We start from the raw sequence: 25,744 nt of genomic DNA, 5'->3' as shown, positions 1-25,744 counted from the left end.
CTGCTGTAGGTCTGGTGTTTTGCTTCCGATGAATCTTCATAAATCATTTTTTTATTGACAATGTGTTCTTTTGTAGGTTTTTTCTGCAAGATGTACGTTTCTGATTTGTTATATTATTGTAGATGGTGGAATTTGTGGTGTTGGTTCAATAATTTTATTTATTTATTTATAGTTACGCCCATGAAGATGTTCCTTGGATTTCTCATGTTATAGTCTTTGTTCATGAATTTGATGGTGAGAATCTCATAAATTCGTAGTTTCTTTGATTTCCTCGTTTGTTATCGGTACCGCTTGGTGATCCTGTAAATTTCTTAGTGACACTAGGCAGAAAATATATTTCTAAAGCTTTTAGACTATGTTGCCTTTTCTTCTGGGTGTTTATGTATTTGGTTGTCATGTACTTAAGTTGTGCTGAAATAGGGTAAATTAGTTTGCCTTTGCAGATTTTGTCATTCAAAACATTGCATTGATGGAGACGAACATAGATTCAAGCACGGTAAGTTCTTGATTTCACCTAATTATGAATTTGCTGGTTGAATGGCGGAGGAGTTTCCTGATACCACAGCGAGGTCAGAGCACAACGCGGCTCATCCAGTGGAGGATCGATTCCTCCATTGCACAAACCACACATGACACAATGCGGTTTGTGAATTATAAAATTTCTTTCCTTCAAGCAACAAGTCTTTATGATGACTCAATATTGGATACAAAAGATTTTCCAAGATGATGACTTTGATGAGTTGTTGAATAATTATTAAGATTTTTGAATTTTCTACCAAAATGAGATTTATGCTGATTTGTTTTTACTAATGTTAATCTCATATTAGGCATTTTGGGATACACTACATTTTGATTTGTTTGTTCAACTTGCAGGGTGGTTCTTCATGGTCAGTGGCACCAATCCAAGCTGGTTTCGTGGCTCGAGTTGGCCGCCGTAAAGCTGGCACATGATCAGAATATTCTTCAAGTCAACAATGCTACTCTTCAGCCATTTCAAGAGAGGCTCTTCTTTTGTTGTTCAGTTGTCTGAACCCTTGCCCTGAGCTTATCTTTCATGTACTCTTTGATTGCAATACTATTTAAAATAATTTTTTGTCATGAGAATCTTTTGTAGGAATCCTGTTTCGACTTAAAATTATGTTTCTGCCTTCTTTGAGGAGGTGTTTGTTGTCATTATTTGCTGCAGCTTGTGCCCTCGAATTCAGGCTATATTAAGAGCATGAATATGAAGCATGATATTGAGAGCATCCCTAATTGCAAATCATGAACTTCATAAGATCTCAATTAGGAAACCGGCTGATGGCACAATGCATGGTGAGGTTACGTACGCATTATAGAGTGCAAGAGGAGCAAATTAGATTTTTGGATCATGTGCATTCGAGGTCTTTAAGTCCATCAGCCGGTTTTGGACAAAACCGGCTGATGACTTATTTGATAATAAAAAATTTAAAATTTTATATCTATATGAGTGAGGGAGTCCAAGGAACTCATTGGTGTCTTTGAACACCAAGTATCATCTATGTAGAATTAAAAATAAAATTTCCACCCCAATCCACATGCCGAGCACGAGCGAAAAAAATTTCTGCTTCCAACACGATGTATCGCAATGCATTCTGAGTTGATGTACACATTATAGAGTGCAAGAGGAGCAAAAAAGGTGTTCGGATCATGTGCATTCGAGGTCTTTAAGTCCATCAGCCGGTTTTGGACAAAACCGGCTGATGGCTTATTTGATAATAAAAAATTTAAAATTTTATATCTATATGAGTGAGGGAGTCCAAGGAACTCATTGGTGTCTTTGAACACCAAGTATCATCTATGTAGAATTAAAAATAAAATTTCCACCCCAATCCACATGCCGAGCACGAGCGAAAAAAATTCCTGCTTCCAACACGATGTATCGCAATGCATTCTGAGTTGATGTACACATTATAGAGTGCAAGAGGAGCAAAAAAGGTGTTCGGATCATGTGCATTCGAGGTCTTTAAGTCCATCAGCCGATTTTGGACAAAACCGGCTGATGGCTTATTTGATAATAAAAAATTTAAAATTTTATATCTATATGAGTGAGGGAGTCCAAGGAACTCATTGGTGTCTTTGAACACCAAGTATCATCTATGTAGAATTAAAAATAAAATTTCCACCCCAATCCACATGCCGAGCACGAGCGAAAAAAATTCCTGCTTCCAACACGATGTATCGCAATGCATTCTGAGTTGATGTACACATTATAGAGTGCAAGAGGAGCAAAAAAGGTGTTCGGATCATGTGCATTCGAGGTCTTTAAGTCCATCAGCCGGTTTTGGACAAAACCGGCTGATGGCTTATTTATTAATAAAAAATTTAAAATTTTATATCTATATGAGTGAGGGAGTCCAAGGAACTCATTGGTGTCTTTGAACACCAAGTATCATCTATGTAGAATTAAAAATAAAATTTCCACCCCAATCCACATGCCGATCACGAGCGAAAAAAATTCCTGCTTCCAACACGATGTATCGCAATGCATTCTGAGTTGATGTACACATTATAGAGTGCAAGAGGAGCAAAAAAGGTGTTCGGATCATGTGCATTCGAGGTCTTTAAGTCCATCAGCCGGTTTTGGACAAAACCGGCTGATGGCTTATTTATTAATAAAAAATTTAAAATTTTATATCTATATGAGTGAGGGAGTCCAAGGAACTCATTGGTGTCTTTGAACACCAAGTATCATCTATGTAGAATTAAAAATAAAATATTCACACCAATCCACATGCCGAGCACGAGCGAAAAAAATTCCTGCTTCCAACACGATGTATCTCAATGCATTCTGAGTTGATGTACACATTATAAAGTGCAAGAGGAGCAAAAAAGGTGTTCGGATCATGTGCATTAGAGGTCTTTAAGTCCATCAGCCGGTTTTGGACAAAACCGGCTGATGGCTTATTTGATATTAGAAAAATAAAAAATTTATATCCACATGAGTGAGGGAGTCTAAGGAACTCATTGGTGTCTTCAGACACTGGGTATCAGTCTGGTTCTCTGTAGACATTATCAGTTTAGTGGGGTGAAAATTTTATCAGTTCACCTTGCGAACTGATAAAGTCAGGTTCTCTGTAGTTGAACAAGCATTTGATGTCAATTACTTTAGCAACACGTAGGTACTCATCGTAATGGTCAACAGGGACTCCGTACGCCAACTGACGAATAGTCGACATGCATTTTTGAAGTGGTGACAACTATTTGGTGACGAATAGTCGACATGCATTCTCGACCCTCCATTGAAAATATTTATAATGATTTTTCAAAGCATCTATTGTACGGAGGAATAACCTTTTATGCATTTAGAATCAACGTCGAAATATGTCATTATAATATACTAACTCATCAGAGAAGTAATCATTGAAAAGAATAACGTGTCCTACTTCACTATCTCGGTTCAAATACCTTCTCCTCTCTATATACTACCAAAAGAACTTTGAGCTATTTAACACATCATTTGTCACTACTCATATAGCCGGAGCATTATTTGCTCATCTATATCTTCTGCATCTTCCATCAATTCATTTATCTAAAATTCATGGATCAAAGATCTATTACATCTATCCAGATTTTCAGACATTTAGAATAAATGAAGATATTTGTATGGTTGAGAAGACAATATTTGTAAAATAAAAAATTCTATTGTCCTTTTATATATAGGCTAGTTTATAACGACTAATTTTTAGTCATTGAAAAAAAAAATAGCCGTTGAACAATGACTAATTTTTAGCCATTGAAAGTAAATTTTAATCGCAACAACTTGATCTTATTTTTAAAATATGAAAAATATAAAATCTTTTTTTATTTTTTTTAAAATAGTAAGGTCTCTCATGAAGTTTCTTAGAAAGGAGTTCTCTCCCCCGTGGGAGGGAGCTCCTTTCTTAGGCCACCTAATCACAATGGGAACTTATCCTAACGAGGTGAGATTTTTAATTGAACTTGTTAATATTAATTATTGATGATTTAGATTTATTTTCAAAAGAGTTAAAAATAGATATATAATAAATTCAGAATTAAAAATAAAGAGATAAATCTTTTTAAAAAATTATTAATTTTCCAATGTAGTAATAATAACGTATAGAATACTCCTTTAAATATTTTTCCTGCCTATACCTCAAAACTGACTTCTAAATTGTTGTATATGACTTTAGCGAGTCATAATTTACTACTTGCAGAGATTATTATGTTGCAAAATCCCTTCTAAAAAGTACGTGAAGGAATAGATGATCGATTTCACCTTTGCTATCAACTACGTGAGTTGATTTTTCAAAATGGTATTTCACTGAAATGAATTTCTGGTCTTTTAATCTTTTAAAAAAATTAAAAATTTCCCCCCAACGTAGTGATAACTTATAGAATACCACTTAATTTTTTTTCCTGCCTATACCTCAAAACTGACTCCTAAATTGTTGTGTATATGACTTTAATTTATATAGCAAGCTAAGTCAGAGTCGAATACGTACGTAGATTATTATGGCTGACTTTAATTCACTAAAATGAATTTCGGGTCTGCCTCTCGCCCTATAAATAGAGGGCCACTCCGGTGGTCGAGACATCCGCTCGCATTGAGAAAGAAACAGCTAGCGCTACAAGTAGCAGTAGATCTCCTCATACATAACGTACGACGATGAATTCTTTGGCGGCAGCAAGGATTCGGGAGCTGCGCGAGGCGCAGCGAGCGACAGGCCCCGCCGCCATCTTGGCCATCGGCACCGCCAACCCCGTCGGCAACTTGTTAGACCAAGAAAGCTTCGCCGACTACTACTTCAAGATCACCAAGAGCGAACACTTGCAACCTCTTAAAGAAAAACTTAAGATCATATGTGCGCAATTCATATACGATCGATATATCTATCTATCTATCTTTAGCATTTTTATATGCGGTTAACTAATAATGATACGTACGCATGCAGGTGATCGATCGACTGTGAAGACTCGCTATGCGCACATGACGGAGGAGCTGCTGGAGCAATACCCCAGCATACGGAACCCTAACGAGGCCTCCTTGGAGGCTCGCCTCGGCGTCATGATCGACTCGGTGCCCGAGCTGGGCAAGGAAGCCGCTCTCAGGGCGCTCAAGGAGTGGGGGCGCCCCATGTCGAGCATCACCCACGTCGTCTTCTGCGCCGGCGCAGGGGTCGACATGCCCGGTGCCGACTACCAGCTGGTCAAGCGCCTCGGGCTGTCCCCCTCCGTCAAGCGGGTCATGATGTACCACCTCGGGTGCTACGGCGGCGGCACGGTTCTCCGCGTCGCCAAGGACATCGTCGAGAACGATAGGGACGCTCGGGTGCTGACCGTGAACGTGGAGCTCTGCACCGTCAGTTCTTTCCGGGGGACGGAGGGAATCTCGCTGGACACGCTCGTCGCCCAGGCGCTCTTCGGTGACGGCGCCGCCGCGCTGGTCGTGGGCGCCGACCCCATCGAAGGGGTCGAGAATCCCATCTTCGAGATGGCGTTCGCGGCGCAGACCATACTGCCGGAGAGCGAGGGGAAGATACTGGGTCAGTTGAAGGAGAACGGTCTGCGCGTCCACTTGGACCGGGAGGTTCCCCAGATCGTCGCCGGCAACATCGAGACCAGCTTAGTGCACGCTCTGAAGCAGTTCGGCGTCTCGGACTGGAACTCCATATTCTGGGTGGCGCACCCCGGCGGCCCTGCCATCCTCAACCAAGTGGAGGCGAAGCTGCAGCTGAAGCCCGAGAAGCTCCGGGCGACGCGGCACGTGCTTCGGGAGTTCGGGAACATGTCGAGCGCCACCGTGCTCTTCATCCTCGACCGCATGAGGAAACAGTCAGCAGCGGAGGGGCATGCAACCACCGGAGAGGGGCTCGAGTGGGGAATACTCTGCGGCCTTGGCCCCGGCATCACGCTTGAGACGGTGGTGCTCCACAGCGTGCCGATCTAAGGCATCATCCGGATGATATTATATATACATCAGTTTCTCTCATAACTCAGGGGGAAAAGTTATAATATTATATACATCTAAACCCTAAAGTAGATTGATTCCCTAAAATAAATGTGGCATGTCTTGTAATTGTTTTATTTTATTTAATTTATTTTTTGCATGTGTGTCTAAATGTAATGTTGTTGGTTTTCATATTGGTTAATAAAGTTGTGTTGTGCTTATTATTGCTTTTATTCTTATAAATTAAATTTGCTTTGGGAAAAAAATAGCTCCACGTGGTCCTTAGATCCGAAATAGTATTGAGTTCCACGTGGTCCTTGAGTTCCATTTTGACTACTACAGTTCCTCCAGCGTCAATTTCATCTCTAACGTGATCATGGGTGTCAACTTTATCTCCAGTTCAATTTCACGTGCTCGATCTCACTCCAACTCAACGTATGACCTCGACCTCATCTTCAGGTTGATCTCGGGGTGCAAATCTCATTGTGGCATTAACCTCTAGTATCGATTTTATCTCGACGTCAATCTCATTTTTAATTTGACTTCAAATGCCGACCTCATCTGTAAATTATTCAACATCGACTTCACTTCTCCTCCACCCCGGCTGGGGCTTACGCTCTCTGTATGGCTAGCTAGATGGGGATGTAAGGGTGCGAGGATAAAGGGATGTGAGGGTGTGGGGATAAAGAGGAGATCATAAGGAAAACAATACATAATGCCTATCTCAAAGTATATTATAAATGATAGTGCATATCTCAATGCATACCGTAAATGGCAATGGCGGAGCCAGCTCGGGTGATTTACCCGGGCTATATATACAAGCTCTGAGTTATTTTACCCGAGCTGGCTCTTCTATTTTCTTTTAAAAAAAAAAATTCTTATATAAATTTAAACTATTTCGCCGTGGAGCACCCGGGCTATAGCCCGGGTAAAGTAAAACGTGGCTCCGCCCTTGGTAAATGGTGATGTGTATCTTGAAGCGTACCATAAATGATGATACATATCTTAGAACATATCATAAACAAACACATATATTCCAAAGAATGGATACATTGATAGCTTTTTAAAAGGTTGTCTATCTTCATGTGCATAAGTATGTGTACATATAAATTATAATTTTCTTTAATTAATTTTTTAATAAAAATTTTGATTTGAACGTGGGAGTGGTTTATCGAGATTCAATTTCAATGCCATTTTAACTTTTTTTTTAGTATTTGTTCAGATCTTTTCGTTTCTTTCAACTATTTCAAGGGAATATGTATGCTAGTCCGATTGCTGATTAATAATTTGACCATCCATGATATTTGATCGGAATAATATATCTATATGCATCTTAGACACATTCCATTGTACCTTACAATTCCAATGTCTACTTATAACTAAAATTTAAAAAGCCACAATGCAAAAGCGGTAGGTACCAATTGGTGATAAATGTTTTAACTTTTTCTTTGCTGATTCAACTATAAATTAATTTTGCAGTAAAAAAAAAGGTTTGATTTAGTTTTTTTTTCAGATCATTAAATCATTATAAAGCTTTGTAATTGGCTACAGCTTATAACATGTCCTTTTCCTTCAGTTCACCTGTTAAACGCATGGTTAACAAAGACACTAATTAAATAATTTAATTAATATAAACATTATGCAGTGTCGATATTAAAATTAACAAACGTTAGAGGAGTAAAATAAAAAAATTTCTAATTCTTAATAAATCGTGAACTTGTAACTCAAGATTCTAATTCTTAATTAATCGTGAACTTGTAACTCAAGATACCGATGCTTGTTTTCAACGCACGAATCGGAAATTCGACCTATAAAATCGGGCCGGTCATGGACCGACCGTGGACTAGCTCGTTTGACTCAAAACCCTAGCAGTAGGGCGATCGCCGTCGCTGCTCTCAGCACCTCTTCTTGCCGGCGATGGAGGACGTATGCGAGGGTAAGGACTTCTCGTTCCCGAAGCAGGAGGAGTCCATCCTCCGCTTCTGGTCATCCATCCGCGCCTTCGAGACCCAGCTCAAGCGCACCGAGTCCATGCCGGAGTACATCTTCTACGACGGGCCGCCCTTCGCTACCGGACTCCCCCACTACGGTCACATCCTAGCCGGCACCATCAAGGACGTTGTCACCCGCTACCAGTCCATGAACGGCCGCCATGTCACCCGCCGTTTCGGCTGGGACTGCCACGGTCTCCCCGTCGAGTTCGAGATCGACACCAAGCTCGGCATACGGAGCCGGGAGGACGTCCTTGCTATGGGCATCGCGGCGTACAACGAGGAGTGCCGCGCCATCGTCACGCGCTACGTGAATGAGTGGGAGGAGGTGATCACGCGCACGGGCCGCTGGATCGATTTTAAGAACGATTACAAGACGATGGACCTCAAGTTCATGGAGTCGGTTTGGTGGGTGTTCGCCCAGCTGTGGAAAAAGGAGCTCGTATACCTAGGCTTCAAGGTCATGCCTTACAGCACGGGATGCAGGACACCGCTCTCAAACTTCGAGGCTGGGCTAAATTATAAGGTTCTATTCATCTCGTTTGTTTTCAATCTTCACAGTTCAAAATTTTTTTTATGTGATCTGTAGCCTAATTGCTTGCCGATTTGGTAATTGCAGGATGTATCGGACCCTGCAATCATGGTGTCATTTCCAGTCGTTGGTGATCCTCATAATGCAGCGCTTGTAGCATGGACAACTACTCCATGGACACTTCCAAGCAATCTTGCTCTGTGCGTAAATGCTGATTTTGTGTATGTGAAGGTCAGTCTTGCCTGCTTGATTGGTGTTAATTTATTCAGCGTTGGTTTATAAACTTCTTATATGTACATTTTGTTTTGACATCTTTGAGGCATTTGCTATTAGTACTTTTACTAATGGAGTTATCGCTGCCAGTGAATATGTTCTTTATTAGTTTGCACAATTAATGTCAGTTCATAGCTATGTTGTACGATAGCATTATCTTGTTATGCGCCTAGCACTAGCTGCACCATACAAATAACCAATTGCATTTTGTTGGTGGTTTGTTGTTGTTTATGTTATGATTATAGCATTAATTCTCATAGTTTTCCTCATATTTTTTGGAATTTAGTATTAATCCAAAATCTTCCATGCTTACATTGTATGCACTTGCAATTTACTCTTGCTTATATTAAACATTTCACAGTGTCCTTGCATTCTTATCTCTTGCAATTTATTCTCAACAGCTGAGTTCCTTGCCATTTTGCATTTGTTGATAGGGCTTGGTAACAATATTTGACACAATTGACCAAATTCAAAATACTATCTATGGAGGGAAATCTAAAAGCAGCATGACATGGTTATGATAAATGGATTGACATGACCCATCTATCAAATAAGTTTTCTCATGTACATTTTTTATCAGTTCTATCAAAATGATTTATGAGCGAGTTGACCTATCCAATTTGTTTTAGAATAATTTGTATTATACATAATTATATATTGTTTAATTCAATAAATCAATTTCAATTAACTATTCATACATCATTGTATACTGGACATAGTTCAAACCCATTTCTCGTTAATACCAACTGTAGTGTGTGTGTGTGTGTGTGTTTCAAATAGTATGTTTATATTGTCATGAATGGCTCAACTTGCTTATGATACATTATGTCAACACGACATGAAGTGTGAAACTTATTCAGCTGTTGCATGTGTTCTCTATTGGAAAGAATTGATTGTCATTTTGCATTGGCTTATAGAACTTTGGCTAAAACAAGATCTTGGATTAATTTTATTAGGATTTGGTCACCTTCTGACTCAAATTTCTCCAGATCAAGAGAGAAAATAATTCTTACCAATTAGGAAAACTTCAATCTTCAAAAATTAAAACAAGTCAAACTATAGTTCTCTCAATCTAAGCAGTCAGGTGCAATCTACTAAGTTTGCAGTCAGGTATCTGAAAATTATTATTGTAGAGCACAATTCTTAACTAGTTCTCTTGCATTGTCTTTAAAAGCAGTAGGGAACTGTATTACATGTAGTACATACATTTGGCTTTGTCAAGGTTTAAAATATCGAGCCATGCTGAGGTTTCGGTCCCGGACCGAAACGATATAGTTTCGGTATCGTGCTGTACCAGTATAATTTCGGTATTTATAAAATATAAAATATATTAATTAAAATAAAAAATTTAATCTAAATATTTAAAAATAAAAAATAAAATATTTTAAAAAAATAATAAGATAATTTTATAGATTTTAATAAAGCCTATTTAAATTCTCCCCAACTATAGCTTTGAATTGATTATTAAAATCTCAATTAAACCCTAAGTTAAAAAATCTAAAAAAATAAAAATTGCGACTGCAGCACCTTGGTTGTGCGCGGAGGCGTCACCGGGCCCGCGCGACGCCTCTAGAGGTGTCGCCACGCCCGAGCGATGCCTTCGGAGGTGTCTCTCGGCCGGAATCGCTATGCCGGTGCTGGTCCATTGACGGAATGAAAAATTTCACCCGTTTCGCGCGATACAGCTCGAAATTTCAAACCTTGGGCTTTGTTATGATGATGATGATGATATATGGTTGTTTTAGCAGGTGGGACCAGGTGGTCTATATGATCCACAAAATCAGTTTGAGTTGAACCAAATCAAACAAGACCCTAATTATTTCCTGCCCTTGCCTTTTCAAATAACAAGGCTTTTGTGATACTTTTTGTCCTCGCTAGAGGATTAGTTTCTATGATTTTGATACACTTTTACCAGCTTGGTTTTGATATGGGAACTTAGTGTTTATTTAACCACTTCTTTGCAAATGTTAAAGTATATATGCATCTCTCTTATAAAATATCTCTGAATTATTAATTGTTATTTAACATTAGCTGTTATATAATATGCACTTTACATTGTTTGTTACATATTTTCTTGGTGGAATCATCAATTTATAGGTTGAATATCTACATTATTTTATATTTATTATATAAATAAATAAATATATATAAATAAAGCATTTTATATAATAAATTATTTTTAATAAGTATTGTGTTTGCCACTGCGATCAATATATAACCTGTGTTTCTTTTTAAAACCTTGAGGGTCATTACAATTCTTTTAGAAAGGTGAATAAGTCCAGTTGTTATTTTATGCACGGATGTACTGCTTAACTCTAATTTTTGGACAATGATGACTCAAAGTTTTGGGCACAAGTGTGCCTTAAGTTGCTTACACAGATAAAATTTCTCATGTCAATTAACTTAGGTACAAACAAATTTAGAATGAAGATTGATTTTTTTTTTCCACTGTAAATGGAGATAGTGAATAGCCAGCTTTAAATGATTTCTGAAATTTGCAAGTTGTCAAGCTCAGATATATGTTGTCGGATACTATAAGCATTACACTGATCATTCCTATTCTTGTTTTGAGCTTTTTAGAAGCGTCTCCTTCTGCTTTTCTAACTCATATGCAACCAATGACAGGTTCGAGAAAAAACATCAGGCAAGACTTATATTGTTGCAGAGTCTCGGTTGTCCCAGTTGCCTAGCAAGAAGTCAAAAACAGAATCAGCTGGAGCTGTTGTGCCTCCACAAGACATATCATCAGCCAACTCTAAGAGCAAGGGAACCACGAACACTAAAACTAAGAGTGGAGTTGATGCCGGATCATATGAGTTAGTGGAGAAATTAACAGGCACTTCTTTAATTGGATTGAGGTGAATAAAAATTACCCTATGCCAAATATTTTGTTCTACCTATTTGTAGTTACCATGGCCATGACACTGTTTTAAAATGCTTCTTTTGCAGCCGCATAAGCTTATGCAATGAAGGATTACATTGCATATCCTATATGTGGCAAATTAGTATCTATGATAAGAAACAATGAGGAAAGCAAGAGGGTGAAGGGTGTGGTGGTTAGAATTTAATATTATAGCTTTTTGAACTAGCCAGTTTTCCTAAAGGTTTAGTATGTGTAGTCTTGATTAGAGGTAGAGTAGATGTAAGGTTTTAGTTATATAGTAAAGTTTATTTGATGCTACAGATGAAATTTACAAATGATACAAATACAAAATGTCAAAAGGAATTTTAGGTGATTGAGGATTTGGAGACACAATAAGAAATAACAACCTTCTATTTCTTAACTACTGCTTCAAGAGTTTGAATTATTTAAGTTTCAGTTCCTGAGTAAAAGTTGTCAATTGCATCTACAATGGACTATTTATAAAACTATATATTTTTTCATATGGGTGTTGCTTTTTCTTGCTAGAGTAGCATAGTTAAATGCTTTGTTGTTTTTTTGCTCATCTATTATAAATTTGTGTGTTTGTGTTGAAACAATTTTTGTGTAAATAATTCCGGTTTTCTTTTGGAAATTCAGACAACAATTATCTTCTGCACTTCCTTTTTGGTGATAGAACAAGACTTAATTACTTTGTTTGTGCAGATATGTTCCTCTGTTCGATTACTTCTTGAAGTATTCGGATACAGCCTTTAGGGTAGTTGCAGACAATTATGTAACTGATGATAGTGGAACTGGTGTCGTTCACTGTGCTCCTGCTTTTGGTGAAGATGATTACCGTGTTTGTGTTGCTTCTGGTATAATCAAGGCCAGTATTTGTATATTGTTTCTGGTTGTTCAATATGATTGTCATTTTGGATCACATTGTATTCAAATAATCAACTATATTCTGCTAGTATTCTTTTTAATAGTAAACTTCAATTATATCTGCTGATTTGTGCCCAAACCTATAGATAGCATTGGGACCTCTATGAAGATGTTAGTGTAAATGTTTAATTGTTTACGGCAGCTTATTTAAGCATGTGGATAGTTTCATTTTTTTTATTAGTATTAGTTATTAGTTAACATGGCATTGAGTATTTGTGAAATGCATGCATATTTCAAAAAGTCCACATTAACCTCTAGATACCTTTAATGATGAAATAACTCTTTGTCACTTGGCAATTTGTGCTGGCTGTTAAATCCTAATGGAACCATCAACTTTTTTCTTCTAGACTTGGGACTCATCTATCATACTCGTTTTCGAAACCAAATCATGATCGGGAGAAGATAACTGAATTTACTTAGGATTTTTTATTTTGCTAATAATCAGCTAGTTCTTTGTTGCCAGTAAATGTTTGTTTTTTTCAATCATTGTATAGTTTTCCTTGTAATATCTGTATATAACAGTCAATTCTCAACAGAAAAAACTGCGACGTGAAGTCATTAATTTGCTTACTTTGATGTTATCCTATGTAGCTGATTCATGATTATTGTATTGACAGTACAATTAGATAATTCAATCTTAACTGTTTTATGTTTCTAACATCATTCTTTTAATTTATTCTAATTGAATAGGCTGTGGATCTTTTTGTGGCGGTTGATGCTGATGGTCGCTTTTCTGAGGAAGTATCAGATTTCTATGGGCGCTATGTGAAGGATGCTGATAAGGACATTGTAAACGCTATTAAGGTAAGATTGTCTGTTGGCATTTCTAGTCAATGTCTAAGGTGTTAGGCTGACTGATGACTAATTGATTTGACGTGTCTTAATTCTCTCATTTATAGAACTTTTATATGACTTTGGAATTTGCATGATGACAAATTCTTATAAGATATGCTTTTATCGAACTTTTAGAATAAGTCGTGAATTTTTGAAGTAAATAATCGTTGTAGGTGGTTCTATAATTTTGATTCTTTCATGCTTTATCCTGATCTCGAAATCATTTGAGTGTGCTTGTTTATAAAATCTTATATGAACTTTGATATATCATTATCTAGATGTCAATGGCTTTTTAAAATCCATGTGGTTGCCCCAAATACTTGGGACTCACATTTTGGTTGTTGTTGCTGTGTTGTAACTTATGAACTTGGAAGATGTTTTCTCATGCTGGCTTTTTTTGATAGAATTTTAATTCACCAAGTTTTCTTGTTTTTCTTTGATTGCTCATCTAATCTTTGTGTTGTGGGTTTATTAATCAGTATTTATACACAGAACATCTTGAATCTCGTATCAGGTGAAAGGAAGACTTGTAAATAATGGAAGTGTCATGCATTCTTATCCTTTCTGCTGGAGATCAGACACTCCCCTTCTATATCGGGCTGTTCCAAGTTGGTAAATCACTATATCATATTATTGATTGAACTTTTTGATATACTGAGTTTTGGTTCCGGCACTTTTAAATAGGAAGTTTGAGGCGATACACTTGATTATGGAGATCTTGGTTTCTTTCAAGCGGCTTATCTTTTTTGTTGCTCTTATTATGAAGAAATTATTTAGTGCTATCAGACTATCCTACTATGTCGTCATAGCTCAATTTAACTTTTTTGGTCAAGGCATTCCTATGATGAGGGTTAGCCATTTTTTGGTCCAAATGGAACTGGATTCATTGTTGATTGGATGACTCTTAAGTGGTGGACAATATTGATTGGAAACTCTTATAAAAGTTAGTTATGTGCCTTTTGACCAAATAGTAGTCATGATTGATTTTAGCATTAATGATGTCAGTTTCTATATCATGTTCTGCATAAACTGTATTTTTGTGTTCTTATCAAATCATTTCAATTTTTGTGAGTGTTTTAATACTTGGAAGTCCTAGCAATTTCAATTTAAAAATTTCATTCAGTAGTAATCATTCCTCAATCTTGAATACTAAAGCTGTTATTCATAATACTCTGGATTGTGCAAATAAAAAAGTTCCCTCTTTATTTGTTTTTATAGTTAGCTTGTATGTTCAGGTTTGTTTCTGTTGAAAAGATTAAGGAGCAGTTGTTAGAAAGTAACAAACAAACAAATTGGGTTCCCGAATATGTGAAGGTTTGATCTTTTCCTTCTTTTATTGTTTCTTTTTGAAATAAAAATTCCCGCAGAACCAGGGTGGCTATGATTAATCTACTGTCGACCACAGGAAAAACGGTTTCATAATTGGCTCGAAAATGCTAGGGATTGGGCTGTTAGCCGAAGTAGGTTTTGGGGCACCCCTCTGCCTGTTTGGATCAGTGAGGATGGCATTGAGAAGAGAGTTATTGGTTCTATTGATGAACTTGAGAAACTATCTGGTGCTAAGGTGGATTCTTGCATTATTACTTTTTTTATTGGGTCTCTTTTAATTTGTTAACTAAGTTAACCTTTTTATATTGGATTTTAAGGTTACTGATCTGCATCGTCACTATATTGATCACATAACCATTCCATCTGAACGTGGTCCTGAGTTTGGTGTTCTTCATCGTGTTGATGATGTGAGTTTTCTAAAGGCAATCACTCTGTGTAATTGGTTATTAATATATAAATGAATATGGTATTCATAGACATGGTATTTATAAGTGAAATTCAGTGTAAGATCCACAATAACTTGGACTTTGAGATTGTTTGCCATTCAAGTGTTTGTCAAATATTCTAGTGATATGGCAAAGTTTGATTATTGTTTGCTTAATTACGCAAATTTATCGGTAGTTGTTGCCATTTCTTAATTGAATCATCTAGATCTCTCAGGATTGATTCAAATAAATAAGCACACCTAAAAAATATATATTGTGGGTACATATATTATGCAAGTGCAGTCCACATACCTCAACAGCTGTTTGTGCACCTCACAAATCTTTAAGCTGGCATAAAAATGAGAGAAGGATCCTTTGTAGGATTCAGTCAGCTAACTAGTCAATAAAAACCCTGTTAGTTAACAGTTGTCCAAATAAAGCTTAATTGGGTTGTTCCATTGCAACAGTTTATACTCTGCAAATGGTTTCTCTGATCAATCAGATCCTATTTTGATGAGTGGTGAATAAATTATTCTATACATCTTTCAGGTCTTTGACTGCTGGTTTGAGAGTGGGTCAATGCCATATGCTTATATTCACTACCCGTTTGAGAATGCGGAACTCTTTGAAAAGAACTTTCCGGGACACTTTGTTGCCGAGGGCCTTGACCAAACGCGAGGATGGTTGGTTTTTCTCCTGTAATTCTTTTTTAAGCATGTCAAATATATTCTATTCGAGATATGAGATCCTGTTTATTACAAGTGCTTTTTTACTTTATTTTCATCTTATCTTTAGATAAACCTTGTTAGCTCTAAAATGATTCAAGGTGTTTTTGCTTAGTCCTATATCATTTTTGTTCATTTTAGTTGATTGGCTGATTTTTCTCCTTTTAACATTTTTTGTTGCATGCCAAATATTATTCTATTCTAGATCCGAATTGTGGTGATCACGACTTCTATAGCCTTTTTTTTTTTATTCTTCCATTTTCATCTTTTTTATCCTTAGGTTAGCCTCATCGCCTCTATATTGAAGATGTTTTGTTTAAGTTGGATTAGACCATCTTTATTTATTTTAGTTGATTGTCTGATTAGGACTTTAACATATGTAAAATGACTGATAAGGCAAGCATTTTGTTTCTCCATTCCATGTATTGGTTTGAGCTCATATTTACAGTCTTTATATTTCCTTGTTGATGGTGCAAACCTGTACTTAGTCATAGCATTTGACTAAATATGAATCTAATAGAGTAATAGCTGACATGTACTTACGTTAATGGAACTGGTGTGTTGATATGATTGAGATTGCGAATTGGAAGAAAAGTATTTGGAGTGACGAAAAGTATGCATAATAGGAAAAACAATGCCAAGGTTCATTGTTTCAGAAATTTGCATTTGACAGATCGAAAACCATGTGTCTTTACATTTTTCATCATAAATCTTAATACCATTCTACACACGCAGTCTTTATTTCCATTGTTTATATGGAAACCAAGTTTTCAAAAGCACAGAAACTGATACATGATGTTCAGATTATAGAAGAGAAAAAGTTTGAAGTGTTTATATTATTTATCATCTCTTTGTTATAAAGCACAGGAGCAAACTATCCTTTTTTTCTTTACCATGCAAAGGAACCCTGTTCCAGTTAACACTGCCTCCAATTAACTTTTTAGTCACGGTTAAACATTCAACAAAAAGTGTTATCCTTTTTCTTGGTTTGTCACATGGACTAGGATGCTTCTATAACTTATGACTCAAGCATACATTCACGGCCATCCATTGACAAGCATGAATACTGACTATTGGGTCACGTAATTATGTTTGAAAACTTCTAGTAAGAAGTGTGAATTTGATTTGCATGTTTTATTTTTGTCCTCATGTTGAAACTTGACGACGCCCTTGCTCAATATACTAGTTATGTTGTATCTCAACCACTTTTGCACAATTTTGTTCCTGTATTTCTGGGACTTGAGTACTATTAGTAGTATGTTCACTTGATAAACTAGCAATTTGTTACTTAGTTTTTTGGCGACCCTGAAATAGTTTTGATTTTCAACAATTACTTTTGACTATCATACTGAATTTTTTCAGAGAATTTATGCAGAAGTTTTTTGCTCATTATGGTTATCTTTCTCATTTGTTTTAGTGTCTTGAAAAATGTGCAATTTATGGATTTTGTTTTGTTGATAGCTCCAATGATTTTCAGCGGTACTGAGTATTATTTATATAAGTTGCTTTCCCCTTGTTTTCTCATATGAGAGTTTCTTTCAACTCCTCGGTATTTATTTTAATGTTTTATAACATTTTAGGTTCTATACACTTATGGTGCTATCTACGGCATTGTTTGGGAAGCCTGCATTTAGAAACCTTATCTGCAATGGTCTTGTGTTGGCCGAGGATGGGAAGAAAATGAGTAAAAGATTGAAGAACTACCCATCGCCAACTGAAGTCATAGATGATTATGGAGCGGTATGCAATTAGTTTCACTAGCAAGAAGCATTTTTTGTTGAGTTATAATTATTTGTTTTATCCCTAATTATATATCTTTCATTGTCACAATCATAACATGGAACCTACAGGATGCATTGCGATTATATCTGGTTAATTCTCCTGTTGTTCGTGCTGAACCTTTGCGGTTCAAAAAGGATGGTGTATATAGTGTGGTAAGTGGCTCTTTTGGGTCATGATTTATTTTAGCTTGTGGACTATGCTTGTTTCAACATGTTTTTACTGTTGCCTTCTTTCTGTTTTGCTTAAGCAGGTCAAAGATGTCTTCCTTCCATGGTATAATGCATATAGATTCCTTGTTCAAAATGCAAAAAGGCTCGAGGTTGAGGGTCTTGCACCTTTTGTTCCAGTGCATTATGAAGCCCTTCAAAAGTCTTTGAATGTGCTTGACCAGTGGATAAATTCTGCTACTCAAAGTTTAGTTCAATTTGTTCGTCAAGAAATGGATGCTTATCGGTTGTACACGGTATTTCTCTGTGTTCATTCCTTCTAAACTTTAAAACTTAGAAATATGTATTTATACCCTTTGTGTTCTTAACGTGTCTTCTTTTTGCAGGTTGTTCCATATCTTCTGAAGTTCATTGACAATCTTACAAACATATATGTGCGTTTTAATCGAAAGAGATTGAAGGGACGCACAGGAGAAGACGACTGCAGAATCTCTCTTTCAACTTTATATCATGTATGTATTATGTATATCCTTTTTACTTGTGTTATTTATCAAGACCTTTTGATGTATGTGCCAATTTGTGGTTTATCTTTTTATTTAGTTTCATTGTTGTGGTAGTACTTCCAGTTTAGATAAAACCATCATAAACTGGGGAAAAAATTTAATACTAAGTACTACCTGTCAATAGATGTCAAAACTACAAAATCAATTGAAATGATATCAAACATGTTCAAAGACTTTAGACAAGTTAAATCAACTAGAAAAGAATGTGTGAGGTACATCTATCTATCTATATATGTATATATATAGGAAATTCTCCTTATCATAGTCGTAAGTGCCTTAAAGATATAAATATTAATGTGAATATAGATTTTAATAAGTTCCAGGTTGCCTGACACTGAATAGTTGGAACATACTGTTTGTTTATTGCTATATTGCTATTTATTTTATTAATGTTGGCTTGGGTCTCACTGCCTTTTGTGTATCTTCAAATCCTTATTGACATGGATATCATTCATTCAATATTGGACGGAATAAGATGAATACTTCTATTACTAACTTTGGTTTAGAAAACTGATACAGACTGATTTATTTTTTTGGCCTTTTGAGCAAATATGAGCTCAGAGATGATTTCTTGATTCTGGTCTCAGTTACTTAGTCCTTGCTCTTTTTTTTTTTCAATCTTAAAACATATTATTACAGACTGCTTAATATGATGAATACTTAGATGAATTTTAGCCACAAATATCATCTGGATTATGGTCTCAATTACCTAGGCCTAGCTTCATTTTATATCTTAAAATTTATTATTCCAAACTGCATAATATGATGAATACTTTGCTTGATTTTACATATTGCAGGTGCTTTTAACTACATGTAAAGTGATGGCTCCATTCACACCTTTCTTTACAGAGGTTCTTTATCTAAACCTTCGGAAGGTCTCTGGTGGTTCTGAGGAAAGCATTCATTTTTGTAACTTTCCTTTAGCATTAGGGAAGGTATAATTATTTTCAATTTCATAGCAGCTTTGTATGCTGTCCATCGCTGTATATTTTCTTGTGGTTCCATTTAACATGCTTAAATTATTCCTTCTGCTGATATCCTTAGAGGGAGGAGCGCATTGAACAGAGTGTTACAAGGATGATGACTGTCATTGACCTGGCACGCAACATTCGGGAGCGTCATAGTAAACCTCTCAAAACACCAATCAAGTATGAGGAGTTGCTTTTACCTTATATTGTAATGCCTTCCTATTTATCAAACAACCTTTTCTTTTTTTTCTGTTCTGTTATTTCAGGGAAATGATAGTTGTTCATCCTGATTCAGACTTTCTGGAAGATATTACTGGAAAGTTGAGGGAGGTCGGATAGCAATTGAATCTTCTTTTTTTTTGCACTAGCTTAGTTTCTATTTTCATTTGTTACACCCTTCAGATAAAGATTTGATTTCATTTTATATGGAGAGTAAATTTATATCAATCATATTAGGTTTCCCTCTGGTTAACCCATCTTTTGGAGCTGGAGTTAATATGAAAGACAATAAAAAAATGAAAATTCTCTGTTTATGCTTGTCATTGTTCAAGAGCATATAAAATCATGCATTAAACTGAGTCAGTTTTAACTGACCATATAAGAATAGCGAAATTTGTGAACCTCAATGAGAAAGGGTTTGCTAAATTTTAATTTTGTAAGGAAACCTGGCTCCCAAGAGAAAAAGGAAAAGGAAAACTTAGCATCCTTCTTGCACTAGTTTCTGTAAAACTTTGTTTTAATATACCTGCCATTGTTCAAATGTTATACCATCAATTAAGTCAAATCCAAATATTCTTTGGACATTGTAGTATGTGATGGAGGAGCTCAATGTTAAATCAGTGGTTTCATGCAATGATCCTTTGAATTATGCTTCATTACGGGCTGAGCCTGATTTTAGGTATGCTATGACTTTCACTAAGTTTATTAGAATCCTTTAGTTGTGGTAACTGATTTCTTTTTCTTATCTTCTTAGTGTATTAGGTAAAAGATTGGGGAAGGCAATGGGTGCTGTGGCTAAGGAGGTCAAGGCAATGTCTGAGGCTGATATATTGTCATTTGAGCAATCTGGAGAAGTCATATTCTCCGGGCATTGCTTGAAGCTGAATGATATAAAGGTTAATTATGATTTTGAAAGTATTATAAAATCCAAGGCATAGGTATATGATTAATCTTCTTAAGAGCACCTAGAGGTAGTTTTTTTAGGAAACTTCAAATGGACTGCTCTCTACTCTAGATTATAGTTATGAATCTTTTCAGGTACTGCAAGATGGCATATACTTTTATTGCTTGGCACCTATTGTTCGGAGTCTAGATTTGTATCATTATCATAGTGATACTTCAAACCATGCTCTATATTTGGTACTGGTGAATTTGATATTGGTATCCTGCCAACTTATGCATTTCCCATTTTCTGGACTCAGAATTTGAAGTGTTGCTTCTTTTATGTGCTTGTATATACGTGCACACACACACACACACACACACACACACACACACACACACACACACATTGAATTGACTTCTAGCACACAATTCAGATACAACTTTCCTTTTTATACCACCTTCCTTTTCTTCTCTCCTAGTATTCTGATAGAGAGAGACATAAATCTAAGAGATTTATGCTGCCTGTCTTGCTGTGTTACTGGTTTCGGAGCTATTTTAAGATGGATATTTTGGCGACCTGTTTCAATGCTCAATAATTCTGAGATCATGGGGCTTGTTCTCTATGTTTTTCTTGCTCGTTAAACAATTGTACACTCAAATATGTTGTTTGAGTAAATCTCTCAATACTCAAGGGTTGTTTTATTTTATTTCTTTTTTTTTACTTTTATTTTTTTGCATCATCTGTTTTGATTTTCAGGTTGACACTTTTTCTCCATGTAGTTTATTGTTTCATCATAAACATGAGAATAAAGAAACAATCATTAGGGGTTTATTACGTGTATCTTATTCCCACCATTTTTTTTATGTAACACAATATTGTATGAATATGTAGGTTGGCATCCTTTTACTATATAAATCAAATAACTTAATGTTACTTTTTTTTTTTTACATTTAGGACTTCAAAATTTGGAATTTCACACATTGTGTAACTTTGTCAAAATCTCTAGTTATCATGGTTCTGAGTAATAACTATATTTGGTGCTTACTTTCAGATATTGAGGGAGTTCAAACAGCCTTTTGGTACTACAGAAAAGGAGATCGATGCTGCTGGAGATGGTAAACTAAAGTTTGTTTCTAGATTATACCGCTTTTCCTCCCCATGCGATGTCATAGATCTTTTCTCAGGTGATGTTTTGGTGGTATTGGATTTGAGAGCTGATGAATCATTGTTTGATGCAGGAGTTGCTCGAGAGGTAATTATGGTGTCTGAATTTTTCTTTTTAGATTGTAGAGATTAAGAGATATTACAAGGGAATAATGTTTCTTCTAAATTCGTCATGTTATACACAGCAATGGAGATGAATGTTAGTTTCACAATGTGTATTGTTTCATCGTTAATGCATCATATACCCCTATATTCAAACTGCTACATGCCGTTTTTTCAGGAAAATCTGCTATTTGTTATGTCTCTCAAATTTTTGGTATTCTAGTATTTTGAGAGTTGTCGTAATCTAATTTTGGGCATGTGCAATCTATATTTCTATTACATAGATTGGTATATATTTTGCTTTTTTTTAATTATGCTTTGGAACAGTCAAATTTCGTTTCCAGCACCATCTTTCTGGAAGTGGTGCTGCTCACATAGTGTGTTATGTATGTGTACATATCTGCTTTGCTTATTAAATTCATTCGTGTTGGTCTGTTTGTGTAGTCATTTGAAGTTCAATATCTCTCAGAACCTTGATCAATCTTAAGTCCCTACTTGTTGGTAAATTTTGCTTATTGCTGTAACCTGTGAAATTGAGATTGAGAATGCTTTCACTTGGAGAGAAATGAGAGCGGAGAAAATATTGGGCACTTCTTTCCTCCTCTTTCTCAAATAAACAGGCTACAAATGTGCAAGTTTTATGCCTGTGAGATTACTACTTTTTATGTCAGGTTGTCAATCGCATTCAGAAATTACGTAAGAAAGCAGGTCTGGAGCCCACTGATGTTGTAGAGGTTTACTATGAACCTCTTGGGAAAAATAAAAATGTTTTGGAGAAAATTGTGGAATCCCAGGTATGTCTTCATATTGTTCAGCTATGTGCTTAAACTTACTCTGTAATCACCCTTATAGTTGTTAATCTTCATAGTTTTTTCTATGGTACTTGTTGTAGGAGGAATACATCAAAGATGCTCTTGGGTCTCCTTTACTCCATCAAAGCAACACTCCCCCTCATGCTGTAAGTGTTAAGCGATATAACAAAACTATGATGAATGGGTTAGAATTTTATGCTTCAGCAGATTGAGACTCAGTTTTTTAATTCTTTTGATTCAGATACAATGTGCAATAGCAAACCTTTTCCCAAAGCAGACATCTTTGTATGATATTTTGATGCAGCACCATTTTATCTTGTTTCTATTTATTCTGCAATTTACCTATCACCTAGTTCCATGGAACTGTCGATCCTAATTTACTATGACTTTTATTTTTCAAGGAATTTTTGTTTATTCATTAATTTTCCATTGAGTTTTAATGTCCCCCTTTGGTTTATTTATAAGGGCTTCAGTGCCTATTGCTATATTTCCCCCTTTGCTCATGTTATTTTCCCTTTCTGATTGGTTCTTGTACTTTGCCCTCGTGATCCTATTACTTGCAGGTGATTTTGTGTCTGGAGGAGTTTCAGGTATGTGCCATTATATTTCTAATAGTTGATAGCTTTTATGCTCAAAGTCCCTCAGTTTTAGCAAAGGGCTCCATATTACAATATAGGTTAACTTGACAATTTTCTCTACTTTTGTTCTATAATTTGTTGCAGGTCGTGTTATCACGTGAGGAACAACTACCTAGTGTCTCTTTTGTTGTTAGCATAGCAAAGCCTGCTCTGATGTTTGATACCGGTGCTATTGTTGCATTATATTCAGGTTTTACACTGGAATTATGATTTTGTTATACGACATGTCAAATCTTGAGATTTGATCGTTTGCATTTTATACCTCAGGTGATAAGAAGCTTGCTGAAAATTTACAGACATACTTGTTGTCAAGAGATCTTTCGAATTTGAAATTAGAGTTTCAAGGTGGAAATGGGAAGGTTAGACTTTTAATTATCCATGCTACTTTAATCTTCATCTGTATTGGGAACATATAAATTGTGGTTTGAAAGTTGTTGAATTCACAACTTCCTTGCAGATTAAGGTAGATTGTTTTGAGAATCAACCAACGGTTGAGTTGGAGTTAGAAAAGCATGTCTTTCTCAGCGTAGCAGATTACTACTTGAGAAGCAAGGAACTGATGGACTAAATGTCAAATTCCTCGATTCATGCCTCAGTTTCTGCAATCAACTTCTTCCTGAAGATTTTACAACTCATTTCACTTGAGCAACATTCATATTGGTATTCAACAATTTAATTTATAAACCATATGCAATCACTGCTACACGTGTGTGCTATTGCAAGTTTGTGTAATTTGATAATGCATAATTAGAAAAGACATTTAGGCAAATCCAATTTGGTGTATTCTTAAAATTTTGGTTAATTCAATTTAAAGATTTTCCTTAATACATCTTAGTGGTGTTTTTAATTCCAGCACTCGGCACAACTTCTTATTATGTGTCAATTCACGTTGATAATGGGATTTGGTAACGTTGTCTACTATGCAGTTTTATTCTATCAGGAAACAATTCTTTGCTGTTCGGATGAATCTGTCTTGCTGTTTAATTCCCTTGAACTGTTGATGCAAAACTTATAACTCTCGCTTCACTGTGTCGTCGGCGAGTTGCCATCCGTGGGCAATTTTATGCTTGAGTTGAAATAGCCGATAGGAGCATTGTAAAAAGAAGAGATGATAATATAGAACTTGTTCATTTTCAGACCAATATTTTTTCAGCGACAGATCATGAGCAGGATGAAGTAATTGCTGCTTTAACACGAGTTGTTTTGTGAGCATGATCTAAGCCAAGTAGCCAGTTGATGTTAGAGTCTGTTGTTGTCGAAGTTGAGAGCGTGCTCGGTTTGCTTCCTTACCTCACGAGTGTCATCCTGTTCTTATCTTCCTTAGCAGGCCTTGTGCTATACAATTCGTCACACAGGTTACTTTTCTTGCCCAACGCATTTCTAATGTCTTGTGCTACAATTCGCAATTCTGGCGTATCTTTCTCGATGATGATACACATGTAAGCAGCAAAGGAAACTGTTTCTGTCTTCTTTGCTAGGCCACTTGCTGCTATAAATTTCCCTTGTGCTTCTTTTGAGCATCCCTTTCCTGCTCTGCACTTGGTAATTTTATGATGTGTGCGCGCAATTGGTCTGTCAGGTAATTGAACTCCTCTTGGAGCTATGGGTGATGTTCCTCAACGATGGATCAAACCATCCTCCTCATCTCTGCAGGGAAACCATGCAGCTTATGATCAAAAGGTATGTGAAAAGGTAGATGATTCTAGCGCCAAGCAAAATATCAGTCAAATTGAATTAATCAATCGAATTGACTGAAATTGAAAGTTCAGTTTGGTTAATTCAAAATTTTATTTTTTTTTAAAAAAAATCAATTAATTTGATTTCGAATTTAGAGTTTAAAATGTCAGTTTAACCGATTTAATCAAATCGAATGTCATATGTTTTATCAATCGATGATCTCGAACTACGATTCAAAATGTTTAATATTTGATTGATGGATTTGATTGTTATCATCATCGAGTGATAAATTTTTGATAAATGAATCGATTTTTTAATCAGTTTGATTTATTTGATTTTTATAAGAAAGTTTGATCAGTTTAATTAGTTTTAAAAAAATTGGGTTTGAAAGTTAATTGGTCAATTGATTCGATTATTAATCAATTACTCACCCCTAGGTGATTCACCAATTGGAATTTAATTTTCAGTCCTGATGTTGCCTGTCTTATTCTTTGGGTGCTACTTGCCTTTGTGTTTGATTTTGAACTATCTTTGTAAGTCATTATGGTGAGGTAAGCTTCCTAAGTGCATAATTGAAATTATTCATCTTTTAAAAAAATGGTTTTGATAGTCATTTTTTCAAAAATGCATAATTGATTCAATTGTCAATTTCACTCATCAAAATGAACGGAAACATCAACTATTCATTAAAAAGCATGAAACTATTAAAAAATGCATTGAGTGAGACTTGAAAATTATTTAGGGGTAAATTTAGATATTTCCTTAAACAATTTACTAGATTACATAAAATAACTAAAAGTATATTATTGTCTCGTAATTTAATTAAAATATTAATCTAATAATAAAAAACATATTAATTACTTAATTTAATATATTATAAACAACTAAAAATGATAAAGTAACATTTTGTTATTATGTAT

At 35.8% G+C, this 25,744-nt stretch overlaps 2 protein-coding genes across 2 annotated transcripts; both read left to right on the top strand.

The window, feature by feature from the left end:
- The first annotated feature begins 3,152 nt into the window (after positions 1–3,152).
- Positions 3,153–5,929, top strand: LOC141847616 (chalcone synthase 1-like). The gene is made up of 3 exons (XM_074735671.1): positions 3,153–3,170; positions 4,682–4,844; positions 4,935–5,929. Exons 1-3 carry the CDS (start codon positions 3,153–3,155, stop codon positions 5,927–5,929), a joined length of 1,176 nt encoding a protein of 391 aa, XP_074591772.1.
- Positions 5,930–7,791: 1,862 nt separating this feature from the next.
- On the top strand, positions 7,792–23,972 carry LOC141847381 (isoleucine--tRNA ligase, cytoplasmic-like). Its single transcript, XM_074735420.1, has 27 exons — positions 7,792–8,446; positions 8,540–8,683; positions 11,351–11,583; positions 12,312–12,474; positions 13,224–13,337; positions 13,882–13,979; positions 14,603–14,681; positions 14,773–14,931; positions 15,014–15,103; positions 15,671–15,804; positions 17,427–17,586; positions 17,697–17,780; positions 17,879–18,091; positions 18,182–18,307; positions 19,156–19,293; positions 19,403–19,506; positions 19,593–19,656; positions 20,136–20,224; positions 20,300–20,441; positions 21,483–21,546; positions 21,616–21,683; positions 22,369–22,491; positions 22,590–22,655; positions 23,073–23,099; positions 23,232–23,337; positions 23,415–23,506; positions 23,605–23,972. Exons 1-27 carry the CDS (start codon positions 7,847–7,849, stop codon positions 23,713–23,715), a joined length of 3,591 nt encoding a protein of 1,196 aa, XP_074591521.1. The 5' UTR covers positions 7,792–7,846; the 3' UTR covers positions 23,716–23,972.
- The last annotated feature ends 1,772 nt before the right edge of the window (positions 23,973–25,744 follow it).

Source organism: Curcuma longa, chromosome 16 (assembly GCF_044706935.1).
Source record: "Curcuma longa cultivar G26 ecotype Majalengka, Jawa Barat chromosome 16, ITB_CL_G26_1.1, whole genome shotgun sequence".
Lineage (NCBI taxonomy): Eukaryota > Viridiplantae > Streptophyta > Magnoliopsida > Zingiberales > Zingiberaceae > Curcuma > Curcuma longa.
This window is presented reverse-complemented; position numbering and strand designations above follow the sequence as displayed.